Raw genomic sequence first — 26,811 nt, forward strand, 5'->3', positions numbered from 1 at the left:
GGATATGAAGATGCACCTAATGCCGTTGGTGAGAGGGGATGACAACCTATATAACTGTCCACCACCGACTGCTTAGCAAACTCTTGTCGAGAGTGACCAGTGCTGTGTTAAACTTCGAACGCAAATCAGCAGAAAGAGAAGACAACCAACAGGTAGGAAAAGTAACAATTTTCCGAAAAGATTTCAATGCCAGTTTAAAATTTTTTTAAAGGTCAAAATTCACGCTCCGTCGCTTTTTTTCATAATTTTCATCAACAAGAGAAATACCTTGAAAATGTAAGAGTTAAAGACATAAATGAAAATTGCCAACAATTGAAGGCTACACTGATAATAATAAAGTATAGTACAAGACGCAATCACTCCTTCCTGCGATTATCTAATTGCCTTGAATGGACCCTTTGTTGACTAATTTCATTGCAGTTTATTGACCCTTTTTAAAAAAAGAATTGAGTCACTTAGTTTCGTTGCCATTGCAATGTTTTGACAATTATTTAATTTTTTTCCCCGATTAATGTCATTTTATTTATTTATTTTTCTTTAGGATGAAACTAATCGTGGGCCTCTTTTTGGTAGCCACCGCTTTGGCTTTACCACTCCCCGAGAGTGAAGAAAATAAATCAGGTGTACCTCTAGTCATCGCTGATTATTCCTCAGTCGCAAAATCTGAAGAAAATCACCACCACCACCATCACGACTCCTCCTCGCAATCATCTTCAGAAGAATCCACTGAAAAAGCGAGCGAAGAAGCAAAACCGACCACTGAACCCGCCAAGAGTGAAGAAAAATCCGAAAGCAGCGAAGAGAAAAGCAGCAGTGAAGAAAGCAACGAAAGCAAACCTCTCCAAGATGAAAACCCCACATCTGAAGAGCCGGTCAAGACGACCGAAGCCCCCAAAGCCGAAGAACCCAAACGCGAAGAGCCCAAACTCGAAGAACCCAAACTCGAAGAGAAGCCCAAGCCCCAAGAGCCCGAAATGAAGAAAATCGACGAACCCAAACCCATCATCGAAGAGAAAAAAGAAGAGAGCGTCCCCGCCGTTAAACTCATCATGGAAGGTTCCGATGTGGTGCAAGCCGCCAAAAACACGGTAGCCGTGGCGGAAGAATCTGCCCCCGCTCCCGCCGCCAAGGCCGAGACCTCGCCGCCCCTCGAGGCCACCACCGAGAAAATCGAAAAGCCGTTGGCACTCCCGGCACTCAAAGCCGAAGAAGCCGCCAAACCGGATGTCAAAGAAGAAGTGAAAGCCGAACCCGAGAAGAAATTGGAAGAGAAGAAAGAGGAGAAGATTGAAGAGAAGAAAGAAGTAATCGAAGAGAAGAAAGATATTGAGAAGAAAGCCAAAGCTGAGGCCGAGACGGAGGCTCCCAAACCGGAAGGAGCTTTGAAAAAAGACGAAAAAGAGGCGTTACCGGAAAAACTACCAGAGCCTGCTAGTGCAAGTTCTTGAAAAAATATTGTATGAATGACTGACGAGATCCGCTTGCCCCTTTATTCCGATTGAAAACAACAACTTAATTTTGGGAATAATTGGGCAACCGGAACTCGAGTAATTTTTTTTATTTATGTCGCTCAACCGGAAACGCCGCCGTGTTTTGTTGTAAAAACCGTGTTGTTTTTTATGCTCCCCCGTAAATTCCCGTAATTTTTAAGTATTTTAAAGCTTTCAATAAAGTTTTATAAATACGGTCTTGGTTTTATTTCTTCCCCTAGTACAGCACCATATTTGGTCATGTTCTGCAGCGGCAGCAGCGAGTCTTTGACCGTCATTGGAATGTTGCACGGTGAGTGCAAAAAAGAAACCCATCCCGGACTATTTCTTACCTTGCCGGTTAGCATCAAGCAGGCGATCACTCCCAGACTCCACCAATCAACTCCATGTCCGTACTCCTCGCCCGTCCATACCTCCGGAGCTGCAACAAACAGGACGAGGATTCAGGAAAAACTCAAACCACACACATAAAATAAATAAAGTCTTTATTAATGAACGACTCAAAATCACAACATTCATTGTTCATCTAAAACTAGAACTATTATTCACAATTATTTACAATGAATTTGAGGAATAAACATCGAAGACGTGCCGTAAGCGCCTGGATACTTAACAGTGCCGACTTGGTAAAATTTTAAAAGATTATTTTTCCATCACTTTGGTTCGGCAAATCGGCAACTTTTTTCACCCGAATCGAAACGAAATCTTCTCACTAGCCTTTCGGTACTTCGCACACAAACAAACACACTTCGATCAGGAGACAACACCCCGATTACAGGTGAAAAAGCCACCGAGACAAAGTCAGATCACACTGAGATTTTACGATCAAAATTTATTCGTTGCGTCGCAACTTTGTTAGTAACTTAATTTAAAATACGGAGGCCATAACGATACGAAAATGCCTCAATTAAAATTAAAATAAAATAAAATCTTTCGTATGGCTTAGCCGCCGCATGCACAAACTAAACTAGAAAATCACGTCAATAATCCTAAGTAGCCAACTCACAGACTGATCACTTCGAAAATAAGAAGCTGCACCCTCAAACTATAACAACTATCGTTTAAAAAATAAATAAATTCTAAAATCTCCTACTCTAGCTGAAAAAAAAAATCTCAAACAACGTCATGAAAAATCTCTCAAGCGCGTCCTAATTGACAAAATTCTACTAAAAAATTGTTTTAAAGTGCTAAAGTCTCTTTGATTAGCTTCTTGACGGTGGAGCCCACTGAGGAGCCCGACGACGGCCCCGAAATCGAGTAATTCACTTTGAACAAATAGGGCTGCACATCCGGATACGACGTATCGAAAATCAAATCCAATTCGGACTGACTCGGCATTTTGGGCAAATAGTCGTGCCGATTCATGATTTCAGCTATCGAGAAGATCTTATCGGCGAGTAATTCCCCCATCTGCTCCCTATACACTTGTCTCTCCCCTTCGCTATTCAAAGTGATCAACTCTAGACGCACCGTCCACACCTCCCAGGGGATGCTCTCCGGTTGGAACAACCACCGACTCCGAGGCTTCTTCTGGAAGAACTCGAGACTGATTTGGCCCATCCCTGTGCCCTCATTGCCCCTCAATTGCTCGCTAAAAAGGCTAATTTCGCGTTTGAGAGTCTCGTCGAGCCTTTTCGACGAACAACACACATAAGTGAGGTCGATAAAGTCGCAATCTACATCGGTGTAACCGATCGTACCGATCGAGTAACTCCCTTCGGTGCTGTAGAGGAACTTGCCGTGCGTCCGGTGGAACAACACCGTGTGGAAAATACTAGCGACGGCTTCGTCGGCTTGATGCCCTTCCACCGCCAAATCGAACATTTGAGATCGGGCGTTCATTGTTTTTTTTTTCTAATTATACATAACAAAAACCGATCACTTAATTAATTAARAGTTTGTTGACGCAAACACTAAATCACAGCTCGATAAACCTGAGTGAATATTTGACACGTAAACTAAAATTTTTTGGTGTTTTTTTGCACGAAAAATTTGATTACTATTTTGGTCCAAAGAACACTAGTGAAACGTTTTCATACCCATATATAAAAAAGTGCCGCAAATCGTACGTGTCGTTTTGCCGTACGGCAACCACTTTGAAAGGCCGAAATCGATCAATTGGACGTTGAGAGAGTCATCTAAGAGAATGTTTTCGGGCTTCAGGTCACGGTAGATCACGCCGGCGTTGTGCAAAAAATCTGAAACAACAAAAAAATAAACAATTTCATTTCCCAGTCATCTAACGCGTAACTTACTTTAAGTAAATAAAAAATTAAATCAATTTTAAACAAGTCTGGTGTCTCAAACTGGGTCATCTGATATCAAAACGAATAAATTTTGCGTAATAACAACGATAATAAACGAGATAAAAATACTAGACACTTTAGATTCTTTTTTGTTATTTATTTTGAGATAAAAAAAAAACTACAACTGTTGGAGAAAACACTACGTAATTTGTTTTTGAGGTGCTGAGTTCCACTTTCTTCTAATAAAATACGTTTTCTAAATACAGGGGGTGTTTCAGAACTCGCACCCCAGAAAAAATGACAAGTAAGATAAGATTTAAAAAAAAAAACATGGAAAAACATTTTGTGACATTTGACCAATAAGTTTGTATGTTTTTTCATAATTATTCAGTAAAGGTACAAAAACTTTGCCAATAAAAGCCACAAATAACGTTAAACATAGTTACAAATAGGAATACCGCTTTTTTGTTTCCTCTTCTCTTAGCCTGCAGAAACATGTAAAATTATTTTGCGACAGAAATAAATAAAGTCAAAGTAAAAAATTTAAGCCCCCGTAATTTAGAAATTCTTATAGATAGAACTTTTTTTCAACATTTTTTCCATCTTCCTGGTATATTCTCTAACTTGGCATTTTTCTCTGAAACACCCTAACTAATATTAAAGCACTGGAAAGAAAATCAAGTACTTTTATTACTCTCACAGCGGGACGTAAATATTTCGAAATCCATCACCGCAGGTCAAAATTCTGCACTTCATGGTATTGAAGAGAATAGTTTAGGATATTTTTATGAGGATTAAGCTACAGGCCATTTTGAGCTTACCAAAAGGTGAAGGCACTCATTAAGTGATTAACTCTGGTTTCAAATATTTCTAGAACTACTTTTCCATCTGTTTACACGTTAAAATGCAAGTTTCCCATTTATTAAAATTGATTTGTAGTAGAAAAGCATCTCCAACATTCGACATACCAAATTATGTATATGATTTTTGAAAAAAAATATAACTAATGAAAAAAAAAATCAATAATTTTTTCCCTAAAAGAAGAATAAAAAGAAAAATTTGTTGCAAAACAGCCAGTTTTTTTAAAGACAAAAAATTCACTTTATTATTACATTCTAAAACCTTTTAATTATTGCAATGACGAAAAAATGTGTTTACAACAAACATCAACATTTTTTTGAGAAAAACAACACATTTTTGTAAGAATTCACCACAACTAATATTGATTTCTCTATGATTTACTTGAATAAACAAAGTTTTTCAAACACTCTTAACCTCATTTATCAATTAAAACTAAATTAAAATTTGAAATAAATAAGCAAAAATTTAATAATTATTCTTAGAAAATATCTTACCTCCCAATTTCTTCAGTTTTTGTGCAATTTCGTGGAAAAAATAATTTACAAAAACAAAATGTCATTTTCTCGGTCGATATCAAAAACTTCTTCATTACCGATGACACACCATTTTTCATTTTTATTTGAATTCTAATGAAACACATAACTGTTTGATATCATTGTGAAAAATGAACAATTTTTTAAAAGGAAGAAAAAAAATATTTCCAACTTTTGGCTTACCACGAAAAAACCCCCTCTAAACTGAATCATAGCCGCAAAACGATACTTTAACAATACGAAATTTTAAAATATTTCACAAATTAAAAAACTGTACAAATATTCCTCTTTTTTAATTAATTAGCTTCAAAAAATGACACTGTGTTATATTAATCAACGTTTTTTTATCACTTTTACAGACAAATAAAATTCTATTTATATTGCAATAATACCAAATCTTCCTATATTTAGTATTTACACACATAAATACAATGCAAAATCCCGATTACCGTTATTTCCTGTTCTTGAGATAAACAACAAAATATTTATRTATTATGACACTCACCAAGAGCAAGGGCCAATTGTGCAACGTAAAGCTTGACTAAAGCCACAGGAAGGACGGTGTAAGTCTTCAACAAATCATAAAGTTCCCCACCGGCGACGTAATTACTTACTAAAACCCACAATTACACCAACATACCCCTCAAAATCTCACAACTAACCTATGTACAACCTCTTCTTACTCTGCCAATGAAACGGACAATCAACAATAAACGGATGATGCCCGCACACCCTCTGTATCCTCACCTCGTCTTTGACTTGCTGTACAGCGTTCTCTCTGATAATCTGCGATAAAAATAGAAAAAATAATGATAAATGTACCACAACTAGGTCAAGTTTACGCATAATCTCACCTTAGATTTAGATAAGACTTTGAGAGCGTAAACTGTCCCTTTCTCGTCGCTCACTTTATAAACTTTACCGAACGCCCCCTTGTTTATCTCACCCAAATTTTCAAAACGTTTGCCTTCACTGCGAAACGGAAATTCCGGCAAGAAAAACGATTCGATTTGGGAAACGGGCCAAGCGGTCTTGCTCGATTCGTACGGTAAGGTCAGCGTCGACTCTTTCCACCTGAAAGTTGGACACAATAATAGCACCATAAATAACACCACACACGACCTTGAAATTAGGGATGCCGGATTTTGACCCAAGAGATAATTTATCAACAGTTACATCAGCCAAACTAGCGATAAAACGACAATTCTAGTCAACTGACAAATAAATTCAAACGAAAAACAAACTTTGATACRCCTAACCTCATTTTTGTTTTGACAAGCAAAATCTGTCAAAACGTCATTTGATGACTATTTGATAAAATCATAAATCAAGTGTGACCAGTGGCGTAGCATTGGAAAAAACGTTTAGATTTTTTTCGCGGTTATGTAACTAGTGAAAATTGACAAAAATAAAACAATTTAATTAACGTTTCCGGCAACGAATTATAATCAATTCCAGAAAAACAAAGGTCAAATTTTGACAGGTGGCAACAACAATATTTTGCTTATTCATATCAATGATAAACAATAATAGTAAATTGTCAAAACAAACAAATGAGAATTTGTTGTTGTACCACCCTGAGTGAGATTAAAAGCCCCTACGCCACTGGTGGGGGTAAAATGGAGGGTTTGTGTCTTGGCTGAGTTCAATCAACCCTAACTCTAGCAAAAGAGATGTCATTGAATTTGCGGTTCCTTTGTTTACCAAAATGATTAATCATCGCGTTCGCAGCATCAAAACACTGAAAATTACCTTCTTCTGGAGACTCTGGACCAGGGCCTCGAGACACTAAACGTCGATTGGTGGCTGTTAACACTCGCAAATGAACGTCCACTCGAACTCGTACTCAAATTCTGAAATTTTCAAATGAAAATTCGCGATTTGTGACGCAGTAAACACAAGTTATTCGCTTTACCTGGCATAAATCCTCACGTCTTTGTGTATAAACTCCGTCAATACTGTCTTGATTCAAAGCTGATGGCTTCGGACTTGTATTTCCCATGAAAAAACTATTGGCAGGTGACGATTGGGGCCCTTTTTCCCACCGAAAACTACAAACATTTCCACTCCACTCTGACCTCAAAATTAAGGTAATAAACCTTTGTCAAATTTTTTGACATAAATGCGAAATATGGCCGGCAATGCAGGCACCTGCCCGACCCCAGCGCCACACAAAAAATTTAACACAAAAAATCGTCAAATCGATATCAAAAAAGCCACAAATTACTGATCCCTTAAAATATAAAGTGACTCAGTAAATTTTAATTGGGGGCAAATTGCCACTTTAGGGTTAAATAATCAATTGTTTGTCCTCAGTCGGTAATAAAACTGACAAGTGACAAGGACAAGTGTTTTAGGTTAGAAACGTAATTTGTGATTTTAATTAAGAAAAACCACAAAACTATTAATACAAGCGTTAAATATTAATGAACGTGAGTCAGTGGTTGACGTAATGGTTGTTTACTTGTGTTAAACACCTGATACAAATGGAAGTAGGTGAAGTGTCAGAAAATCCGGTTGAAGACAATGTTGAAGGTATTTTCCACTTTTCCTTTGATTGCGTCTTTAATTCACCCAATTTAAGACAAAATCGAGCAACTGGAAGCGGAAAAGAAAAGAATCCAGGATGAATTCAATGTGCAAAGAGCAAAAATGAAAGAACTCTTCTTACAAAAAGAAGGTACAATAAGTTTGTGTCTTTCCACAATTAATTGATTCYTATTTAGATGAGTTGTTACGKAGAAACCACGAAAATACGCGCTTGAATGCAGAAATCGTGGATTTAAAACGCGAATTGGACGATTTAAAAAGTCAGTTAGTTATAGCTGGGATGACCTTAGAAAACAGTTTCGAGCAGGAAAAACGTAAAGCCAACGAGGAAATTGCAACACTACAACAACTAGTTCACGGTGAGACTCGCCCTAATTGAATTGAGTCAATTCCTTTTTTAATTTTCGGTAGAAACTGTTGAAGAGTCAAGTTCTTCACGGAGTTTATACGACAGCGAACTTAAAAACCTACAAACTTACATCCAGCAATTACAAAACGAGATTTTAGTCTTAAAGCAACAAAAACAACAGTCGCCCCACCATTCCAGTCAGGTATTTTCGTGAAAAATTAGCTACTTTAGTGTTTAACTAATTTTGAAGGAGTCAAGTCTGGCTCCTAGTGTCGTCCTTAACGCCCTTACTAAAGGAATAGTTAAAAAACTAGGAGCTGACGCTTTCACGTCCCAAGACAGTGGCGATGACCCCACCAGAAAGGTAGAACTTAGCGGCCATGTATGTAGCGTTTTCTCCATTTTTCGGTCAAAACATTGTCTAATTTTGGTTATTTAGACGCAGGAGGATCCCGAGGTACTCCGCTCGCTTATTGGCCCCCTCGAAGACCAGATCCAAGCCCTGAAAGAGAAATTGCGCGCCACTGACGAACAGTTGCAAAAATGCCGCGAATGCGGCCACAAACAGGACAAAAACGACCACAATGTCGCCACAAACACGTCGTTTGACTCGCCAAAACATGCGACTTCGTGTGACATGTGCAGCAATTACGAGGACCAATTAGTGGCCGAACAGCGAAAAACGAAAGAGTTGGAATTGAAAGTACAAAAGGCGGAGAAGGCGGCTGAAAGACACAAAGAGGATTTGTTGAAAGAAATCGGCTTTCGGAAAGAAATTGAAGAGAAATGGAACGAGAAGAAAGAGGAACATAAACAGCAAGTGGCCGAATTGACTCGCAGTACGGAATGTGCCGAACAAGACTTGAAAGAATTACGACAAGTGTTTAACCAGACTTGCGCTGAAATGAGCGAAATGCTGAAAAAATTGACCAAAGGCCGCGAGAAGATCCAAGAGGAGTTGACCACGCTCCAGAAAGAGAACGATAACCTTGTTGGGAAGTACACGATTCACTCCCAAGAGCTGCAAAGTGAAGCGATTAATCTCCCGAATACTGTCGAGGAGCTCCATGAATTGGTCCTTAAACACCACCAGGACTTGATTATAGCGAAAATCGGGAAGGAAGCCGCCGAGGAAAAGGTGAATACGTTGCAATCGGACATTTTGCTACTTCGAGACCAGATTACCAACGACCAYCACGAGAGGGAATTAATGGAGAATAATCTGGCGCAGGAAATTGATTTATTGAAGTGAGTTGAGGCACTTCCGGGATGTGTAAGAGGCGTCTAATTTAAGTACTGAATTTAATACTAAAATTTAGTTTCGAAATTAGTTGAAATTACTAAAAGCTCTGTATGAGAAAGTATTTTTAAATGAGATAAAAAATTTCAGGCCAAGTTTAACAATTGCGTATAGTTCTGTTTAATTAAAGAGATCGAAAACCGTTAAATTTACAATAAAACGGTCAGCCAAGGTGTTGGAAATAAAAGAGAATAAAATTTTCCTGAAGAGAATGAAGAGATTTTTAATCTCTAACCGTTTTTGAAATATGGTAAATGGAATTGTAATTTAATGTCTGGTATTAAAAAACTACAATGGTTAGCCTTAAAAAATAAATCTTTGGAAGTTCTGTTATGTAACATGTATCTGAAATTTCATTTAATTTAGGGAAATATAAAAAAAAATGTTAAGGGACGTTAATTAATTCAACACTTTTTCATGGGCGTCGACTTTTCATATTTTCAATGGGTGCATAAACAAAAAATTGGTATAACTTGCAGCACAATTACACGAAAAACGATTTCTTCTTCCCTATGTTTGCTGAATTTATTGTATTTAATAGTTAGAAAATTTAAAAATATAATTTTTTCTAAAGTACAAAAGAAAAAAAATCAATAAATAAAAAGTGTAAAGAAAATAGTACATGTTCAAAGTTGCAAAATGCTTCAAGTTGTTGATTATTGAAAAATACATAAATACACTACTGTTAAATTTGAAAATAGAAAACAATTCGGAAACAATTAAAAAAAAACACTTTTTGAAAATTTGCATGAATGTTCGTAAATCTAGTACTTTTTTCATGAAAAAGGTGAAAAAATTGCTTTTTTCATTTGATGAAGATTACACAATGTTCAGAAACGATTAATTCCTTTAATTCTTTTGTAAAACTTTGATCTATTGGTCCGGCAAAACAGTTTAAAGCTATTGGGCGTTTATTAGACTATAAAAAAAAACCTAATGACATAATTATTTCTCTCCATCAATATTCATGAATACGCGGTAGATTTACTACAAAACAACAAAAAAAAGTTACTTTTTACCCTTTTCTTTAAATCAATGTTGCAAGTAAATTTTTTTTAGTCCTAAAAATATCTTGCAGAAAATATATTCCAGGTTTCGAAACTGTTCTTACATTGTCTGTGCGGTCATGGGTTGCTGAAATATCGATGATCAAAGACAAAAAAGATCCTTTTTCATTAAAAGTCAAATATCTCAGTGACAAATCGACGTAAAAAGAACATAAAAAAGCAAATAAAGCCGAATGAACAAGCTAACCGGCTTATGTATTGATTTGATTAATAAAAATTTCCCCAAGTCCGTGGACCAAAAAAAAAAATAAAAAAATATTTTTTTTTTCTCGCGCTATTTCTTAGGATTACGGAATAACCGTAGCTCAAAGAAATTTTTGACAAAATATTTCAAAACTTGAAGCTTTAAAATGGGGTTTTTAAATGTAAATACGACCATTTTTCATTTAGGTACAATATTTCAGAAGTCATCAAAAAAATTAAGAAATTTTATTGTTCTCTAAATTTTTTGGAATAGTAAAAGGTTTATGTAAGATGTTTTCTCGTTTTGAAGTTTTTGAGGTAATAAAAAATCTTTGTTCAAGGAGTTTTTCATTAAAGAGCTTAATTTTGAATTAATTTGGAAAATGGAAAAACAAAACATAAACGATGAATATAATTTGATCCATTTTCTCAAAGGGGAAAATACAAAATTTAAGACATCTTTGACATAAAAAAGTGACTTTAAACAATGCAACGTTACTAAAAAAAGATTAAATATTATTAAGACTTATTACTATTATTTTTTTACCTTAAGCAAGAGTACATTATTTTCATTTTTCAATGGGTGCATCCGCCCCGACGCACCCATGTGTCGGTGCCCATGCACTTATTAATTTAGCATTACTTTAAAATTGGTGATATTTTGTTATATTTTTCATGTCTAATATTTTAGTAACAAATTCTGCAATATTATTCTTTATTTAGAAAGTCGGTCGTTTAAATTGAAAATTAGATATTAGAGTAAATAAATAATGTAAAATGCATTTTAAAGATAATCTATCCATTTGAAAACAAATTATACCAGATTTGCCTTTAATTGTTGATTTAAAAAAATTGTGCTAGCATAAACACAATTTCAAAAAATTACCCTTGAACATTTTTCTAGTTTAGACAAATGCTCGGAAAGCCTCGTAGTTATAATATTTCTGTTTTTCCATTCGAATATTTTAAATTTACGCGCATTTCTAGTGCGCAAGAAATTAAAACATTTAGAAACTAAATTTGCGCTCGCAATTTCAGTACTGAAATAAGTTGAGGCTTGTTTTCAGGAAGCAGAAACACCAGTTAGAGAAGGAGAAAAAACTGTATTTGGCCAATCAGGAGAAGCTGCAAAACACGGATAAAGCGAATTTGGCGCAAATCGCTGAGCTGCAAAAGCAGATACACGACCTGCAAACAACCAAAGTAATGAATTTTTCGTTTCGATCGATGTTTCATTGTTGAAATTTCAGAGACAGTTGGAGGAGCAGAACAGCGAACTCCGTACACAAATCTCCTCGCTGCAGCAGGAGTTGGACACGAGCGAGACCGTCCAGAAAGACTTTGTGCGTCTGTCGCAAAGCTTGCAGGTACGTACCTCGAAAATTTTCCACTTTTTCTAATTCCCAAAGCAGATGCAATTGGAGAAAATCCGCGAGTCCGACACCCAAGTCCGGTGGCAGCACGAAGAGGACGTCGAAAAGTGCCCCAATTGTCGCTCCGATTTCGGGGGCCCCAAACGCAAGGAGCACTGCCGACACTGCGGCCAAATTTTCTGCACCAATTGTCTCACTCACACGGTGGAAAGTGGGGCTAGCATGCTCCCATCCAAGGTTTGTGATGTCTGTCATACTCTCCTAGTCAAATCGTCGGCGCCCTACTTCAGCGAAGCGCCGCCGATGACTTGAATCCAGTTGATTAGTTCTAAGGTTGTAATCAAATGTCTAATAAAGTCTATTTCAATTTTATTTGAATAAATACAATCCAGTCCCATACTTAAATTGAAAACATTTACAACAACAACTGAAATGGAACCAAATGTTTCAAACACGTAGGCYACGTTGAAGCCTAACTTGTTTTATTTACAAATCAAATTAAATGCAACAATAATGGAAACAAAATGAAATGAAACCTAACTAATGGTGAAAATTATTCTACGTTAATCACGCCGTTTCTTTCTAAAACATATTGTTATTACGAGAGAAACTGAAGGGTTTATTTACGTTTTCAAATTATCTTCTTTGAGTAGTTTTGGTTTAGCTTTGCGTTGTGGCCTAGAATTTCCCGCCGGAATCGTCCCACTCTTGTTTCTCAAACTCATGGATCCTTGAGGGCTCAGTTTGGGTTTTTTCATTTTAAGTGGACTTTTTGGACTGGAAATGTTACGTTTTTTTGACTTCGATTCTGGAGTGACCTTTTCTTTCTTAGGAGACACTTTCACTTCTTTCTTAGGAGACATTTTCATTTTTTTATTTTCTTTCTGTCTCACACTAACAAAATTATTTTTCTGAATCCTGAAACAAATTGGATTAAACCATTTTACAACAATTAAGAACTAAATACTGTGTGATGGGGACCAGACCCAAGCTAAAAAAAAAACATTTAAAACATAACAAACTAAAAACAAAAAAAAATTACGTTTTCATCGTTTCCAGTTTCAGGGGAGTTGAGGAAAAAGTCGGATCCGTTGAAATGTCTATACTCTAAAAAAAAAAAAATTATTTTAAAAACTAACTATTTTGGCACACTTGCATTTAGTGAACTTTCTGATAAGTGACTGTTTAAATAATGTTCACGTGAGTAACTATCAACGACACTGTTTGGTAAGCGGGCCACCTGAATGTAAAGTTCCTTAACGGTYTTTGATCGCGAGTCTTCTTCTAAAATTGGCGAAAGGCTAAAAATGAGAAAATTAAAAAAAATAAAAACACAAGAAATTATCCTGACCAACTCCTGTCCGTTGCCCCACTGTCCTCTAGTTGCTCCTCTTCATGGAAGTTGTCACTAGACTTGGCATTTTCCTGTTGCAAGTCTGGCATGTTGAGGGGCTCAATGTGCAAATCCAGCCTTTGGACCACCTCCCTGTTAAAGCCATTAGTCGGTGGTTTCGGCGTCGTTGATTGATTTCGAGCATTTCGTGACACTAATGAACGTCTTTTCACAATTACGGGGCTGTCGAAATCTGAAATTTTCACTTGAGTTGAGCAATTTTGAAATTTTTACTTACTAGTCCTAGTAGTTTGAAGCGCATTTTTCGAACTGTCACACAACTGACTTAAAACAGTCGCGCTTCGCTCCCAGAAGCCGGCCAAACTGCTAAATTTTTGGTTCAAAGACTGGAAAAAAAAACACTGATAAATAGTTTTTTTTACATTGTTTAGACCACAAACTTCGTAGCGGGAGCGATACTGCCCATTCTCTCTCGTTAAATACGCTATTTCTCGCTGTATTTCGAGTTTTTTCAGTTTTAAAGCTTCAAGAGTCCCGGTTATTTCGTCGGGAGTGTCGGGGGGCGTACCAGCTGGAATAATTCAATAAAGAGGCAAACTAAAAACAATTCCACTTACAAGAATCGTTGTGGAGAGTCGACATCGTCATCAGTTCGTTTATTCAGTGATTCAGTGCATTATCTTGGTTTTTATTGAAATTTTTTTATTCTAACCTAAAACGAGAAGCTTGGTGACGCCATGTTTCGACCAAATCAACATTCAGGCAACAAGTACATCAGCACCCCAATATTTAACAAGAATTTTTCTATTATATAATTCTACCCTCTATCGATTAATACTCTTCAAATTGTTTTTTATTAACTATAAAAAAAATAATCGTCACTAGAAGAGAACAAATTTCTTTCGGATTGATACCCAATCGGGTGCCGGTAAAGTCAACGCCGACTTTTTTTATTTACATATCAAATGTGACAATAATGGAATCAAAACAACAAATAAAACCCTCAAACTGAGTGTAAAAATGCCAGTTTGTTACAAATAAGAGTGAAAAATGCGTCTCCACGTGTATTTGTTATGTGTTTTAGTCATAACACCCCCAATTTGGGGCTCTTATAATGTGTGTCACTCAGCCAAGGTAAGTACGATTTTTTTTCTCCAATTTTTGCAAAAACGCACTTTTTTAGAATGAAATACTCACCGACGAGGAATGCTCGGAATTATATTTTGATCGGAGCGAAAAAACGACGAGTTTGGGTCGTGTGAAACTCTATTTTGATAGAAATCTACTGTGGGTGACTCCGGGGGCCAAATCGTGGACTAGTAACACAAAACAATCATTTAATCAATGAAAGTTTGTAAATAAATGTCTTGTAGATAGTTTTCTACGAATAACTATGCAAAATAATGCCACGAACCGTATTTGTAGCAAATTGGTGCATAGCAGCCCCCCTGAATCGTATTGCGTGGCATTTAGGCCGGAAATGGAGAACGAGACGTTTCTCCTTGAATATAAGATCGAAAACCTTCCGGAAATTAGCTCAAGGGCGATTATTTTTACTCTTCCAATGCGCGAAATGCCGTTTTTTTTCTATGTTGATAAGACTGAGACTTCCCATTTGATTCTGAACGGCCAAAAATTGACAAACAATGCCACTTTTTACGAAGTTAAGGCATTTAAGGAAAAAAACGGAAACACCAATTTGCAAGACTTGCGACTATTTGCGCCCTCTGATCAACTTCAGTACGATTTTTCCACTTATAACGACGTCGGGAATTACTACTTTGTCGTATCTGTGATTAGCGATAATTGTACCGATAGTGTGTGTCTCCAGGTGGCAACACCAAAAATTTTTATTGGTAACAGTGAAATTCTGTTGTTTGTTTTTCTAATTGTGGTGTTTTAGGACGTAAGAGCACTCGTGTGGTCATTGGCATCGTGGGGGCTAGTTTTATCCTCCCCTTCGTGTTGTTTCTTTTCCATATTTTGACGAAAAAGTACCCCCAGGAGCCCCAAACCGAGCTCCAGGAACGCGTAGTCATCGCATATAAATCCTCCTTCAGGAAGCACAACGAAGTCGTTGCGGCCTTGGCCTCGCTATTACGCAAACTGGCCAAAAACCAGCTCATCATCAGCGTGGTTGACTTATCCAAAACGTCGAAAAAATTCTGTCTCGACTCGGTGCTGCTCGCCCACAGGGTCATCTTCGTAGCCCCGCCGAAAAGCGATGATAACCCCATTGTAATCGACAAGGAGTTAGCTGGGAAGGATTTGTATTGCGTGCTTTTCGACCACACTGTGGATAATCTTGGGGGTTTTGTCGATAAACGCAAAACGTTTAAAATGTTCGAGGACTTTGACGGGTTTATGGCCGCTTTGGACATTTCCGAGTACGAGTCCGGGTGTCCAGAATTGAGGAAGAGGGCCCAAGAGGCCAAAATTGAGACTGATCACGAGCTAAAAGGCGTCCCTATGATCGTGGTGACTGATTTGGAGCCCCGGGAAGATGATTCGCTCATTTAAGACTGAAGTGTCAATTTGGTGTAAAGTTGTTTTATGTTTAAAAAATATAATTCTCAAAATCGTTTAATGTGCAAAAAATTCGCTTAAACCTAACTTTACTTTACACTTAAAATACATCTCACTTCGGCAAGGCACAATGTCATTCGGCTAAATCAATGACTAGACTTCGTTAAAGACACAACCAATCACTGAGTATCCAACCCTAACTTGTCCTGAATTTGGTTGAACCGTTCCACGTATTTGGACAAGAGCTCTGGACTACTCAACGCATCCCTAAAACGCAATTAACCCCTTGCAAAAATCTCAAAAATCTCACCTTGTCGCAATCCTCTGAACCCTCAAAACGTGCGACTCTTTCGTCGGCGGCGACGTRCCAACCCATGGCATATCAGTTTTGGGTTGGTTTAAGGCACTAGGGACGAAATTCTGACTCGAGACAGGTTGGCCAACTTGGAAATGGACCGGTTCACGAGWCGTGTTTTTTTTCCGAACGATTCGCTTACCCGAATGCCAACGTTTAACCAAATATTTCATACGACAAATCGCAACCACCATGATACCCACATGTCTAGAAAAAAAAAACAATTAAAAGAAAGTTTCCTCAAAAATTAGAAATTACTTGAACTTTGAGCGTTTTGTGGGGATTGGGGGTTCAAGTGGAGCGACATAAACCGTTTCAATGAGTGATATAAGATATTTTTTCTGCCACACCAACGCTTTACGGTAACTCTCCGACCTTAAATATTTGGCAAAAAGGTAATTTGCGCGTTCTGAGGGGTCATCAAARGGCAAATAATTATTATGTTCCTCCAACGCKATTATCCTCTCCTCCAAGACRATTTTTTCGTTATTTAAACGCGCAATTAAGTCAATCATTTGRTTATTATCRRTAGCCACATTATTCAARTCTTTGATTTTTTCCATAATTTGATCCGGGACTAAATCACTCGATTTGGGCTTRAATTCCAARAAGCGTTTCAATTTYCGAATTTCGGCRTTATTTTGCTCTTGTAGCACTTTAGAAGCCCCCAATTCGTTAACTTTCCCCTCCAAATCCACCCTCAATTTCTCCAAACTGTCCCTCAAAAGTCGRTCATTGTGCTCAAAGCCCGATATTTGCGACTCRAATTCGATTATTTTCTCGRTTTTCACCCCRAATTCYTACTTTTTACTTTCCCTCAAATCCCTCAATTCGCGTTTCAACGRCTCYTCTTGACTATAKGGCAAAGACTTTGRCTCAACTTCACCAACTCTCAACTTCTCTTCAATATCCAACGTTRCACTCAATTTCGTCCTCAATTGGCCGATTAAAACCGCATCCTCATATTGGACCCTCTCCAACTCCTTTTTCAAATTCTCATATTTGCGCTCTAATATCTCAAATTTCTTCTCAACCGATTCGCGGGCTTTCACCAATTGTCTATTTACAGATTTCTGTTTTTTCAACAGTAGTTTCAAACCCTCGATATCTTCACTCTCGAGTGACCCATCACTGACCGCATTCAATAAATTCGCATCCAAATAGGCCGAATAGTTCAATTCGCGTTCAATTTGACTCGTAATGTCCTCAATTGACTTTTTATCGACACTCAAAAGTTGGGCTTTGAGTGTATGCAACTCTTCAAACAACTCAGCGTTTTTCTTTTGTTCTTCACGCAAACGCCGACTGAGATCAACCACGTTTCCAGTCTCCTGTAATTTATTCTGTATTGTTTCCAAATTCGTATGAAGACTTTTACTATCGGCCTCCATGTGCTCAATTATTTTCTCTTTCTCTAACAGGAGATGTTGTAAGTGACGTAACTCGTCACCAATCTCCTCATTTCGCTTCCTCAAAAGCGGAATTTCGGCCTCAAAACCCTCAATTTCGCTCTCTTTAATCTTCACACTATTTTTCAATTCGTTGTTGACTTTATACAAAGTTTTCAGTTCCTTGTCACGTGACTCGAGCCGCTTATTACACTCCTGTAACTCTGTCTTGAATCTCGTAATTTCTTCCTCGTTTTTCTTTCTCTCCTCCTCAAACAATTTTATTTTATCCTCATTTGCCTTCCTCTCTTCCTCAAGCGATTTAATTGCATCCTCATTTTTCTTCCTATCTTCCTCAAGCGATTTTATTTTATCCTCATGTTTCTCGAATAATTGAGTCGCTTTCTGCAAATTATCTTCCGTTTCGTCGAGTTTCCCTTGCAGAAACTCAATTTTGGCTTCTAGTTGTTTCAATTGCTCCAATCTCTGTTCGTAGTCTCTGATTTTATCATTTTTCTCCTCCAATTCACTCCTCAAATTTGCAACTTCAATCTCATCCTCAAAACGGACATGTTTTTCGGTTGAATTAGCTTTAGGTTGCAGGGTCGGTTGTAGGGACATGAAATTTGTACTTTCAAGGATCGTCTTATCACTTTTCCGGCCCGGAATCGGTGATAAAGGAAGCGTATCGTTCTTTTGGCGCCGACACTGTTCGAAATTCTCCAATTCGTGAATTGAAACACCCGACAAAAGCATACGATTCAAAGATTCGACTTCTTTCTCATCCAAATTTAACGAATGATACAGTTGGAATTTTTGACTAGTTTCCTCAAAATTCTCCCTCAATTTCGAATTTTCCGACCTCAAAAACTCCACTTGTTCTTGCATTCGCACCACGATTTCGTCCTCTTTCTCACGCTCTTCTAATCGTTTCTTTGTTTCCTCAATACTGGATTTTAATTGCGCTATTGTTTTGTCCCGTTTGGCGATTTTCTCCTCCAAACTGGCGATGGTATTTTTCAAATCGTAATTTTGGACCTCCAATGACGTATTTGTTTGTTTTTCGATGTGTTCAGCACGGATTCGTTGCTCGTCGAGACGAATTTGCAAATTCGAAATTAAGACTAAATGATCCGACATTTGTTTTTTCAAAATTTCACGTTCAGTTTGCGATTCCTGTAATATTTTTTTTAGTCAAGTCGCAAACCTTTTACAGAAACCTACCTCCAAGTCGTTTTTAAGGGAAACAATTTGCATCTCAAGGTCTCGGATTCGTTTAACAGCGGCATCTTCGGCTCGCGAATGCCTCAATAATTTTTCTTTCAGTCTTGCCAACTGTTGAAGGGGGATTTCGCATTCGTCGTAAATTGAACGTTCCTGAATTGACATATCCTCACTCGGGGAACTACACGTTGTTGAAATCGTCGAATGTAGGCCTTCTAGATCCTTCGTTCTTTTATCTAGCGTAGTTTCAAAGTCGCACAACTAAAAAAAATTGGTGTTTTTTTGGGGTGAAAATATTTTTGGTTAATTACTTGATTTTTGATTTGTTTTAAGGCCCCCTCACTGCCGGCTATTTCACTGGTCAATCTTAACCTTTGAACTTCATTTTCTAAATCGCCGACGTACTGATGAAACTCTCTCACATCCGAAACGTCTTTAGTTTTCTCGTCAGTGTCTTGTTGTTTCACAATCACCTCCAATTCGCTCACTATACTCCTCAATTCCTCCTCGGTTGAGGTTTTCACTTTGACTTGTTCCTCCAAATCTCGGATAATGTCCCTCAATTCGTAGATTTTCTCCACGGCTTCCTCTCTTTCGCCTTCAACCTCTTTCACTTTCTTCTCGCCGACTTCGACTAGCTTTGACATATCACGTAGTTGTTGTTCCAGATGTTCGACCTGGAAGAGGGCGAAAATTTCGATTATTTTCGTCAAAAGAAGGCGACATGCTGCCAACTGAATTGCGCCAAAAATAACTCTCGAGTTTCCTGTTCTTTCGAGTGCTTTATAAATAGGATTTTCTAAGACTACTACAGGTGAACATAAAAACCCACTAAACCCCCTTCATGCTGTTAGTGCGGAAAGCATCACACCAGACCAACAAACCTCGCTCGTGTAACGTTCATAGGTGACTTTATCCTTTTCCCTCTCTCGTAAATGGTCTTTTAACGCATCGATTTCCTTCTGGGCATCGTCACGCTCTTGTTCGCGTTCGGCGGCTTGATCCTCCAAAAACTGACAAGTTATTTTGTATTTCTTGTCGGCGGCCTCGATCTGAGCAAAACACGGCGATTACTAGCCGAGGGGGCGATGCAATAATGGCATTTTAATTATGTTTAAGGGAGATTAAGCTGCTTTATCGCTTTGTTACTGTTTGAATGAGGATTAAATGTGATAAGCGATGATTCAGAGACGTTCATGAGAGCAATTCCAAAAATATTGGTAAAAAAACAGGAAATCAAGAACTTTTTTAAATTGCTTGCTTTAACACGTAGTATTTTTTAACGCTCTTTCACTGATCGAACAGATTAAAATTTTAGAAAAATGAAAAAAAATAACAAGTCAGAAAGACAAAACATAAAAATTCGAAACCATTCAGGAAAAAACTGGACCATTTCATCAGAGTTTAAAAAACCTTCAAAATTAAATTTATTGATTTTTTTCATTTAAAAATAATAAAATTAACAATTTTGTACGAAAATTTTGAAAATTTTAGTCTAAACTTTTATTTAAATTTCTATCTTCAGGGCTTGTTATTTTGTCACAGTGCCCTGCAATTTTTTTGTAAAAAAGACCAAAAAAAAAACGTAAATGACCACAAAAATAAAATAAAAACCAAACCTGAAAAATAAGGTGATTGGATTTAAAATATATGTAAGTGGAAGTAAAGCAAGAGCTTGAAACCCATTTACGCCCGCGTAGCGGCGAGTTGAAAAACAAACGATTTCCTGAATGGCCTTCTTTAACGAGTTTTTTTATACTATTTTTTCTATTTTACGCTGTCTCTCAAAAAAAAAGCGATGATTCAGAGACGTTCATGAGAACAATTCCAAAAAGATTGGTAAAAAACAGGAAATCAAGAATTTTTTAAAATTGATTCCTTTTTGAATATAACGACACGAAATATTTTTTAACGCTCTTTCATTGATCGAACAGATTAAAATTTTGGACTCAAATTAGACAGTTTCTCAATAAGTGTAGCAAAATGAAAAAATAATAATAAAAGTCAGAAAGACAAAACATAAAAATTCGAAACCGTTCAGGAAAAAACTGGACTATTTCATCAGTTTAAAAATTCAAAATTAAATTTATCGATTTTTTCATTTAAAAATAATAAAATTAACAATTTTGTACGAAAATTTTGAAAATTTTAGACTAAACTTTTATTCAAATTTCTATCTTCAGGGCTTGTTATTTTGTCACAGTACTTTGCCATTTTTTTTTTTGTAAAAAAGACCAAAAAAAAACGTAAATGACCACAAAAATAAAGTAAAAACCAAACCTGAAAAATAAGGTGATTGGATTTAAAATATATGTAAGTGGAATTAAAGCAAGAGTTTGAAACCCATTTACGCCCGCGTAGCGGCGAGATGAAAAACAAACGATTTCTTGAATGGCCTTCTTTAACGGGTTTTTTTATACTATTTTTTCTATTTTACGCTGTCTCTCAAGAAAAAAAATCTTTAAATTTAGAGAATTTTGCGCCAGTTGGTAACACCATCGTCATCAACATTACAAACATAAAATACACTAGGCTATTAACGCACTCTTAAAAAACTGTGAACGCACCCGAACGAGTTTGTTAATTTTTTGTGTTTTAAAATTCTTATTTTTTTTTAATCATCAAAACCAGCAAGAATAAATTAAAAAACAACAATTTTATAGATATTTTAAAAATATATTCAAAAAAGTATAAATTCTTTGTTATTTTGTCACCGCACTCCTATAACGAGTTTTTTTACACTATTTTTTCTACTTTGTGCTGTTTTTAAAGAAAAAAAATTCTTCAAATTTTGAGAAATTTGCGCCAGTTGGTAAAACATAAAATACACTACGCTATTAACGCACTCTAAAAAACTGTTAACGCACCCAAATGAGTTTGTTAATAGCGTTGTTAAAGACGCAAAATAGAAAAAAAAAAAAAACACAACAGAACACAAAAAATAAGAAAATCGCTTAATCTCCGCTCTCGGAGTTCAAAAACGACTAAAATCCAATTTTTTGCCTTTTTAAATTTCTCAATTAATTTTTTAATCATCAAAAACAGCAAGAATAAGATAAAAAACAACAATTATGTAGAGATATTCTAAAAAAAATATTGATAAAAGGATTAATTTTTTGTTATTTTGTCACCGCATTCCCTACAATTTAATTTTAAATGGAATCAAACAAAAATAAATAGAACCCAAATCTGAAAACCAGTAAATTAAAAACAAAACAAATCTGGCTTTGTCCAAAAAGAAAAATCGGAAATCAAAAAGAAAAAAATGTTTTAAATCAAAACCCCTATTCGTTCAGTCCCCGCTCTCAGAGTTCAAAAACCGCCCAAAATCAAACATTTGTATCTTGAAATTGAAACAACAATTTTGTTGCCAAATTTTTAATAACAAAACACCAAAAATAAAAAAAAAACATTTTACTTTTTCCCTTATTTCCCGTCTACGAACCTGCTGTTTCAAATCCTCCCGTTCCCTCCTCGCCTCCTCCACTATTTTATCCCCAACTCTCGCCAACCCTTCCACCAATCGCGTCACATTTTGGTCCACTTGACCCCGATTTTCCACCAAAACCCTTGCCTCATCCTGGAGGACCCTCAGTGCTGCCACTGCTTCGGCTAAAACCCTCAAATTGGTGAAATTAAAACCACAAAAAAAAAACACTCACCTAAACCTCTAACCCCACGATCCCCATCTTCACCATAACCTTCGGAAACAATTTCTTTGTGACCGTTTTCGATCAATTCGGCGATTTTATCACGCGCTGTTAGTAAATCACATTCGAGGATTTTCTGACGTTCGAGGAGTTGTTCAAGTTGACCTTCAAGAGCCCCCCTGTCGGTCTCAAGCGACTGAACTATACTTCTAGCCTCTGATAATTGCTCAACCAATTCGTTTTTAATCTGAGTCTCYTTTATCAATTTTCGAGTCAACGAAGTCATTTCGTCACTTTTCCGTCTCGGAACCTCAATTTCCTCACTCCTGAAACTCGTACTCAATTGCAAGATGGCATTAGCATCGGCTTTCAATTTTTCTAAACACGACCCTAGCTCACTCTTCAAATCAATCGATTCCAAATCCTTATCAGGCGAATTATCAATTAAATCAATCAAATCGTTAAAATTCGGGGTCAAATGCACCCTTTTCACCCCACTAGTGTTCTCAAACGAGTCCAATTCCTTCTCAATTTGTGTAAAATTTTTCGTCATGAGTTCCTCAACCAAAGTATTATTGAGCTCATCCTCACATTGAGTAAAATATTTAATCAATTCCCCGAGTAGATTACGCAATGCTAGCGTTTGTTTTTTGAGTAAATCGCGTTCTTTGAGTAATTCGAGTTCGCCTTTACTCAAACTGTCCGCGTCGCGAAGACTGCGTCTACGTGCGCGCTCTAAAGCTCCGTTGAGGTTCCTCACGTGTTCCTCCTTCAAACGAGCGATTTCCTCCAGGTGTTGCTGATTGAGGAGGGCGATTTCGCGCTGGTATTTCTCGGCAAAGCGCGACTTCAGCTGGAGGAGCTCCTCGGGCCACTCCTCGTCGAGGGAGTCGCTGGCGACAAGACGCTACACAAAAACAAAATGAAAAATGAAACTGCCTCCTTATCACCCGGATCTAAACCCCATTAAATAAAACAACAAAAATAAACAGAAAACAACAAATTTCTTCCTCTAAATTACCCAAAAGCACAGACAATAATATCTAAAGAGTGCCACTACAGCAGTGAATTGCTTCAGCAAGTGAAATCTTAACGCTCGAGTCAGAAAAAAAATAGAAAAAAAGTCAAATAAAATATCAGGCCGAGTTTACGATTTGCGCATCGTTCTTTTTAATTAGAGATATGTACATCGAAAACAATTATGTTTACGACAAAACGGTCAGCCATCTTTAAGATGGTGTTTACAATTTTTTTTTATCTACAAATGTTTCAAGTTTCTGAACATTCAAAGTTCCACAAATAATATTTTAGATGTGATGATATTTATTGATTTTTTTCATTTAATAATAATAAATGTAAAAATTAACAACTTTGTACGTAATTGTTAAAAGTAATTTTTGGTTTAAACTTTTATTCAAATTTGTATCTTCAGGGCTTATTTTTTTTCAGAGTACAATAAAAAAGACCAAAAAAAAAATGTAAATGACATCACAAAAATAAAATAAAAACTAAACCTGGAAAAAAAAGTGATTGAATTTAAAATATGAGTGATATAATAAAATATAAGTGGCAAGAGTTTGAAATTCTTTTACAACCCGCGTAGCGACGAGTTGAAAAACAAACGATTCCTTGAATGGCCTTCTGTAAAGAGTTTTTTTTCCACTATTTTTTCTTTTGTGCTTTTTTTTAAGAAAAACAAACTTTAAATTTAGAGAATTTTGCGCCATTTGGTAACTCCAACATTAAAAAAAAAATAAAATACACTAGACTATTAACGCACTCTAAAAAAAACTGTTAACGGACCCAAACGAATTTATTAATAGCGTTGTTGCGAAATAGAAAAAAAAAAATACAACAGAACACACAAAATAAAAGGCAAATCTTCGCTCTCGGATTTCAAAAATTGGCTAATTATTTTTTTTAACCATCAAAACCAGCAAGAATAAGATAAAAAATGACAATTTTGTAGAGGTAGGTATTCTAAAAAAAAATATTTAAAAAGTTATTGCATTTTTGTTATTTTCTCACCAATCCGAAAATCAGTAAATTAAAAATAAAACAAATCTGGATTTGTTCAAAAAAAAATCGGGAGTTCAAACAAAAAAAATTAAAAAAAAACAACAGCACTTTATGCTATTTCCAATAGATCTGGCTCTATTTTAAGCCTGAATCAAAATTTTTCAACAAAATATAAATGCTTAAATAACAGTTTTCTTTCAAAATAAAGCAATTTGAGCTATTTCCAACCAAATTTTGTTAGACTTCACTGCACAAATCATTCTAAATCAAAGTATTTTATAAAAATAATTACTTAAAATTCAATTTTAGGCCAAAATGAAGCAATTTGTGCTATTTCAAATCGATTTGGTTCAATTTTATGCCGGAAATCAACCTTAATCAAAGTTTTTCAACAAAATAAATGCACAAAATAAAGTTGCGTAAATTGTATTATTAGCCCAGTCAAATTAGACAAAAATAGGGCGATCGGTGAAAAAAAAATCGTAGAGTGTGATTTTTTTTTAAACGCTTTCTTTACATTGGGTAGATCAAAAGTCCCCGAGGGCCGAGCTCGAGGAGGCTATATAGTGACCGAAAACGGTTATTTTAATATGTATTTTGTTAAATATACATTGATCTGCGAGGTTTTCTGGCTTAAAATCCAACTAAAACCATTGGAAACAAATCGACGCATTTTGGTTGGAAACCACAATTTTAACACTTGTTAGTTTTGAAAAAAATGAGAAAACAATGATTATAATTGCATTTATTTAGTTGTTCTTTTTCTATCTAAGTTTTAAAAGCAATGAAATAAAAAATGGCTGTATTAAAAAAGCGGTAAGCATAATGCAAACAAAAAATTACAGGCAGACAAAGCATTAAATTCTCAATAAGAGATAATGCAAAAATTTTGTCGAAAACTATATTAAAAAAATTTCAAACTTTTACCAATTTGCGCACAGTCTCATATTTTCTAAAATGCTGCGAATACAGTTCAAGATACAAAAAAATGTAAAAAAGAAAGTTGTAGAGAATTACATTTCGTTTAAAAAAAATCTCCAAGACCATATTTCTATTTCCAATGATTTGGGTTCCAAATACGCTCAAGCATTTTTACGGACGGAGCACAAATTTTAATTTTTTTTTTCTCATATTTCTCGTAAAAAAGTTAATCGTCAGTTTTTCACAGCTTATTAAGAACTTAAAGCTCATTAGTTTTGCATTTTTTACCCAAGCAAGTAGTAAACTAGTTGAATTTAAATTATTTAAAACAATTTGGGGCCGAGCCGGTATAGCGCCCTCATTTTGTATCTCGTTTCTTCCTTGTATTAAGTTCTCCTTACCCGAGCGTTAAGATTTCAATCTAAAACAGCTAATAAACACTCCTTAGTTATTTTACTCCGTGTCCAAAAGCCTCACAAATCGAACAAATTTCAAGTTTGATCAAAAAAATAATCACCGATCTCGACTCTGCCAACCCTTAAAATTAGCCACATTTGGGCCCCAATTACCTGTATCTGCATTTCTAACGCAGCAATGATGTCGATTTTAGCTAGAGTGACTTGTTCTTGCAACCGTCGCTCATAGCTTTGCACCACTTCGTCAATCTCAAACTCGCCCGAATTKGCCTAAGTCATGCGGTTAAAAGACACACAATTAGTACACAAAAACGCCCCAACACAAAACTTACAACTTCCTGTTGAGTCGTTGTAACAATTCGCCCCCTCAACTGTTGATTAAGATCATCGATTTCGTCATTGAGACTCTTCAACTTCTTCTCATGTTCAACGTTTAAAACATCAACACGATTATCGAAATCCTCTCTAAGTATCTCCAACTCGGCGTGATATTTATTCTGAAGCTCATTTTTTATCAAACTTAAATCAAATTTCAACAAGTTGCGAAGCTCAAATTTGCCGATTTCGGACTTGAGGAGCTCGAAATCGCCCTCCGAGAGTTCTTCCAAATTAAACTGATCAAAAATTTGAGTCAACTGAACCAAACTGTGGCGTAATTTAGACAAGTCTTTCCTCGAATAGTCGATTTTCGTGTCGCCCCCAGGACCGACAAAATCCGAACTGAGTTCGGCCTCGGAACACGAACTCGATTCGGACATTTTGCGACTCTGCTGACTGAAAACCTCCTCCGAGTAACTAAAAATGTGAAATTAACTCGATTTCGACTAAAACAATGGTTACTTTTTCTCCAAATCGGCGCATTTCTTCTCGAAGTAGGTCCTCAACTCCTCCATTTCCTTCGAATGTTTGGCATCTAGCGCGATTTTGAGACCCTCAATTTCACTCTCACACTGGACCTTATCCGAACTAAACTTGGTCTAAAAACGCAGAATGAAATAAAAAAATT

The 26,811-nt window shown here is 36.4% G+C and overlaps 5 protein-coding genes across 8 annotated transcripts in view; 2 read left to right on the forward strand and 3 right to left on the reverse strand.

The window, feature by feature from the left end:
• Window positions 1–12,324, forward strand: LOC123004082 (early endosome antigen 1). Its single transcript, XM_044397196.1, has 12 exons — window positions 1–152; window positions 542–1,440; window positions 2,977–3,333; window positions 7,624–7,665; window positions 7,715–7,810; window positions 7,857–8,039; window positions 8,092–8,231; window positions 8,280–8,411; window positions 8,469–9,277; window positions 11,647–11,782; window positions 11,830–11,946; window positions 11,992–12,324. The coding sequence occupies exons 2-12, from the start codon at window positions 543–545 to the stop codon at window positions 12,262–12,264; spliced, it is 3,183 nt and encodes a 1,060-aa protein (XP_044253131.1). The 5' UTR covers window positions 1–152; window position 542; the 3' UTR covers window positions 12,265–12,324.
• LOC123004181 (autophagy-related protein 101) lies at window positions 1,959–3,332 on the reverse strand. The gene has a single exon (XM_044397308.1). The coding sequence runs from the start codon at window positions 3,330–3,332 to the stop codon at window positions 2,670–2,672; it is 663 nt and encodes a 220-aa protein (XP_044253243.1). The 3' UTR covers window positions 1,959–2,669.
• LOC123004177 lies at window positions 12,305–14,083 on the reverse strand. 2 transcript variants are annotated; one of them, XM_044397302.1, is made up of 9 exons: window positions 13,924–14,083; window positions 13,747–13,877; window positions 13,584–13,692; window positions 13,304–13,538; window positions 13,109–13,253; window positions 12,995–13,059; window positions 12,920–12,943; window positions 12,580–12,870; window positions 12,305–12,534 (listed from the first exon to the last, which is right to left on the reverse strand). In XM_044397302.1, the coding sequence occupies exons 1-9, from the start codon at window positions 13,952–13,954 to the stop codon at window positions 12,516–12,518; spliced, it is 1,050 nt and encodes a 349-aa protein (XP_044253237.1). In that variant the 5' UTR covers window positions 13,955–14,083; the 3' UTR covers window positions 12,305–12,515. The 2 variants fall into 2 exon arrangements, with proteins under 2 accessions (XP_044253237.1, XP_044253238.1); XM_044397303.1 differs by lacking the exon at window positions 12,920–12,943.
• LOC123004174 lies at window positions 13,889–15,888 on the forward strand. Its single transcript, XM_044397298.1, has 4 exons — window positions 13,889–14,440; window positions 14,490–14,625; window positions 14,680–15,162; window positions 15,210–15,888. The coding sequence occupies exons 1-4, from the start codon at window positions 14,357–14,359 to the stop codon at window positions 15,824–15,826; spliced, it is 1,320 nt and encodes a 439-aa protein (XP_044253233.1). The 5' UTR covers window positions 13,889–14,356; the 3' UTR covers window positions 15,827–15,888.
• LOC123004164 (uncharacterized protein PFB0765w-like) overlaps window positions 15,874–26,811 on the reverse strand; it is a 12,278-nt gene continuing 1,340 nt past the window's right edge. Inside the window, 11 exon segments of one of the 3 annotated variants that reach the window (XM_044397284.1) lie at window positions 15,874–16,099; window positions 16,143–16,394; window positions 16,446–18,751; window positions 18,800–19,060; window positions 19,111–19,476; window positions 19,684–19,851; window positions 22,245–22,411; window positions 22,462–23,356; window positions 25,959–26,075; window positions 26,138–26,600; window positions 26,646–26,782. In XM_044397284.1, the coding sequence (XP_044253219.1) occupies window positions 16,012–16,099; window positions 16,143–16,394; window positions 16,446–18,751; window positions 18,800–19,060; window positions 19,111–19,476; window positions 19,684–19,851; window positions 22,245–22,411; window positions 22,462–23,356; window positions 25,959–26,075; window positions 26,138–26,600; window positions 26,646–26,782 (5,220 nt within the window). In that variant the 3' untranslated portion in view covers window positions 15,874–16,011. 3 annotated transcript variants of the gene reach the window in all.

The sequence above is a fragment of the Tribolium madens genome, unplaced genomic scaffold (assembly GCF_015345945.1).
Source record: "Tribolium madens isolate multiple individuals breed KSU strain unplaced genomic scaffold, Tmad_KSU_1.1 Scaffold_1;HRSCAF=32;Tcas5.2_LG8, whole genome shotgun sequence".
Lineage (NCBI taxonomy): Eukaryota > Metazoa > Arthropoda > Insecta > Coleoptera > Tenebrionidae > Tribolium > Tribolium madens.

Bases quoted from the DNA above. Each gene is read 5' to 3' on its own strand.
- LOC123004181 (XM_044397308.1), bottom strand. From the start codon at position 3,332: ATGAACGCCCGATCTCAAATGTTCGATTTGGCGGTGGAAGGGCATCAA.
- LOC123004174 (XM_044397298.1), top strand. From the start codon at position 14,357: ATGCGTCTCCACGTGTATTTGTTATGTGTTTTAGTCATAACACCCCCA. The intron at 14,626-14,679 runs GTAACACAAAAC...AATGTCTTGTAG, and splicing joins GGGGGCCAAATCGTGGACTA to ATAGTTTTCTACGAATAACT. The intron at 15,163-15,209 runs GTAACAGTGAAA...GTGGTGTTTTAG, and splicing joins AACACCAAAAATTTTTATTG to GACGTAAGAGCACTCGTGTG.